Source organism: Triticum aestivum, chromosome 7D (genome assembly GCF_018294505.1).
Source record: "Triticum aestivum cultivar Chinese Spring chromosome 7D, IWGSC CS RefSeq v2.1, whole genome shotgun sequence".
Taxonomy (NCBI): domain Eukaryota; kingdom Viridiplantae; phylum Streptophyta; class Magnoliopsida; order Poales; family Poaceae; genus Triticum; species Triticum aestivum.
In genome coordinates, this window is record NC_057814.1 from 9,729,417 (window position 1) to 9,731,869 (window position 2,453).

General features: G+C 53.0%; 1 protein-coding gene across 1 annotated transcript; it reads left to right on the top strand.

Annotated features, from left to right (window-relative positions):
• Positions 1 to 1,293: 1,293 nt before the first annotated feature.
• LOC123163723 (RING-H2 finger protein ATL39-like) lies at positions 1,294 to 1,996 on the top strand. Its single transcript, XM_044581080.1, has one exon. It carries the CDS (start codon positions 1,300 to 1,302, stop codon positions 1,810 to 1,812), a length of 513 nt encoding a protein of 170 aa, XP_044437015.1. The 5' UTR covers positions 1,294 to 1,299; the 3' UTR covers positions 1,813 to 1,996.
• The last annotated feature ends 457 nt before the right edge of the window (positions 1,997 to 2,453 follow it).

The following is a 2,453-nucleotide window of genomic DNA, read 5'->3' on the forward strand; positions in this document are numbered from 1 at the left end:
TACAACCTAGTTCATGAGTGGTTCGTGGGATTTTGTCCTCGCTCAGACAAGCGGTTGACCTCACAGTCTTAATTTTATCCTTGTCGATGAAGACCAAAAGTTAATCAATCTTTGAACAGATGACCACAGTGCATGTGTACCGATCAGCCAGCCCTATTATCTTAGGAGGTCAAGGATTTGTGCTGCCCCCGCATCTTGTCAGCGGGGATCGGTCAATGAGCTAGCCCTCGGTCAATAAAATTTGGGCTAGCCGCTTATAAAGTTTATTTTAACTCTGATCTATTCATTAAACATTATAACAGTACAAGAATTCAAAAAGCAACAAAACTTACATCCATGTTCGTAGACCACCTAGCGACGACTACAAACTCTGAAGCGGCCGAAGATGCACCGCCATCATCATCCCTCCCCGCCGGAGTCGGGCAAAACTTATTTTGGTATGACCAGTGCACCAGAACGACAACCGCTGCTGAAGAAGATAAGCATAGATCGGGAGGATCCAACCCGCAGATGATTCCAGACTGGATCCAAAAAAATCCATTGAAGTCTAGCATCGATCGAATCCCCATGCTCAACAAATTACCATTAGAAGAATACATACAAAGCTAAGAGCATCTCCAACGGCCGCACAAAAATTTCGCACCCAATAAAAGTTATAGCGCGCCACTTTAGCACTTTTAATGCGCCGGGACCAAAATCACTTCAGTAGACGCCCAAAAAACATACAGTGCAAGTTGTGAAGCGTGCGCAATCCGGAGCCCGAAATATGATGCGCGCAATAGCGTTTTTCAGCGCGCGCCCTAAACTTTTTAGCGCTACAACATCTGCTAGAGCTGTTCAGCGCCAAAAAAACAAAATTTTAGTGCGTGGGCCTTTTTTTGGGCGCCTGTTGGAGATGCTCTAAGAGTGATCCCATGCTCAATACGTGGTGCTGAAGAGAGAAAGAGTGATCCCATGCTCAACAGCATCACGGCCGAGTGATCCCATGCTCAACAGCATCACGGCCGGGTCCATTTTCTAGTCGGCCCAAACAGTAAGTACTACTCTAGCAACAGCATAAATATCAAAGTAGGAGTAACACTTTTTTTTTTCAGGGTGTTGGAGAGTAACACTTATCATGTCGACCATCCATCGAGAATACGTACAATGCATGCACATGTCTCACCACAAATATCTCCGGAGGCACGTGAGCAACGGGAGTGGAGCTCACTGTTCGTCACTATACCGTACGTACGGCCGCCACCTTATATGCTGCATCGGCGCCACTTTGCCCCAGCACCAGCACCAGCTCCATTCAGCATGGGCGCGCCGGACACATCATGGGTGTTCGCGGACCTCGCCGTCGCCGACAGCTCCAGGTACAGTACCCGCTCGCGGCTGCTCCTCACGGGGCTCTCCTTCGCCATCGGCATCCTCACCCTCCTCCTCTACCTCGCCGTCTCCTATGCCTGCCGCCGCCGCCGCCGTTGCCGCCGTCAGCGCGGCGCTGGCGCGGGTGCAGGTGCGAAGGACCAGGAGGCCGGCATGAGCGACGCGGCGATCGTGTACGAGCAGGCCGACGCGCAGTCGGCGCCCATGGACTGCGCGGTGTGCCTCGGGCAGGTGGAGGCCGGCGAGAAGCTGCGTCGGCTCCCCAAGTGCGCGCATCTGTTCCACGCCGACTGTGTCCACGCCTGGCTGCAAGCGCACTCCACCTGCCCCATGTGCCGCGCCGCCACCACTGGCAGCACCCCGGCCACGGCAGCGGCGGCAGAGGCGCTGCCACCTGGTGTGGTTGCAGCTGGAAGCACGCCGCCTGCCTTGAACGGATGAATTGAACCACACTGACCGGAGAATAGCTAGAGTGATGGATAGACTAGCGACGCTGACTGGAGAATAGCCATAGTGTGGTCATGGCTGCGGCCACGGTGCGTGTACAGGAGTATGTGCGACGTCGAGTGTGCTTGTATTACTGTTTTTTTAGGGAAAGTGTGCTTGTATTACTGGCTCCGTTTCATAGTGCTCATACATATTTTTTCACAAGAAAAAAAGGCTTCATAAATTTTGATCAAATTTATAGAGAAAAATATCCATCTTTACAATATCAAATAAATATAATATGCCAAACGGCTCCGCTCGATGTCTCGAACCCGATCCTAACCTGGCGCCGTCATGGCCGCGTCGCCGCCTGGCTTACCGAAAGCCCGACCGAACGACACTTTTCAGGATCTCCACGTGCAAGCCCGACAGAATGCTCGAAAGCCCTGCCTGAAATCATGGAAAAGAGAAGCATGAGCCTGGCCCGAACTTCCTTTCGGGGTGGAAAATTAGGCTCGTGCCGGGCTCGGGCTGGGTCGTTAGGTCGGGCTGTCCATGCCCTGGTTTACTCCTATTCGTGATGTGTTGAGGAATTCGCCGCCCCGCACCGACCCACCGTCGGACCGGTTAGTGCACCTGGGGGCTTGGCGCAACCT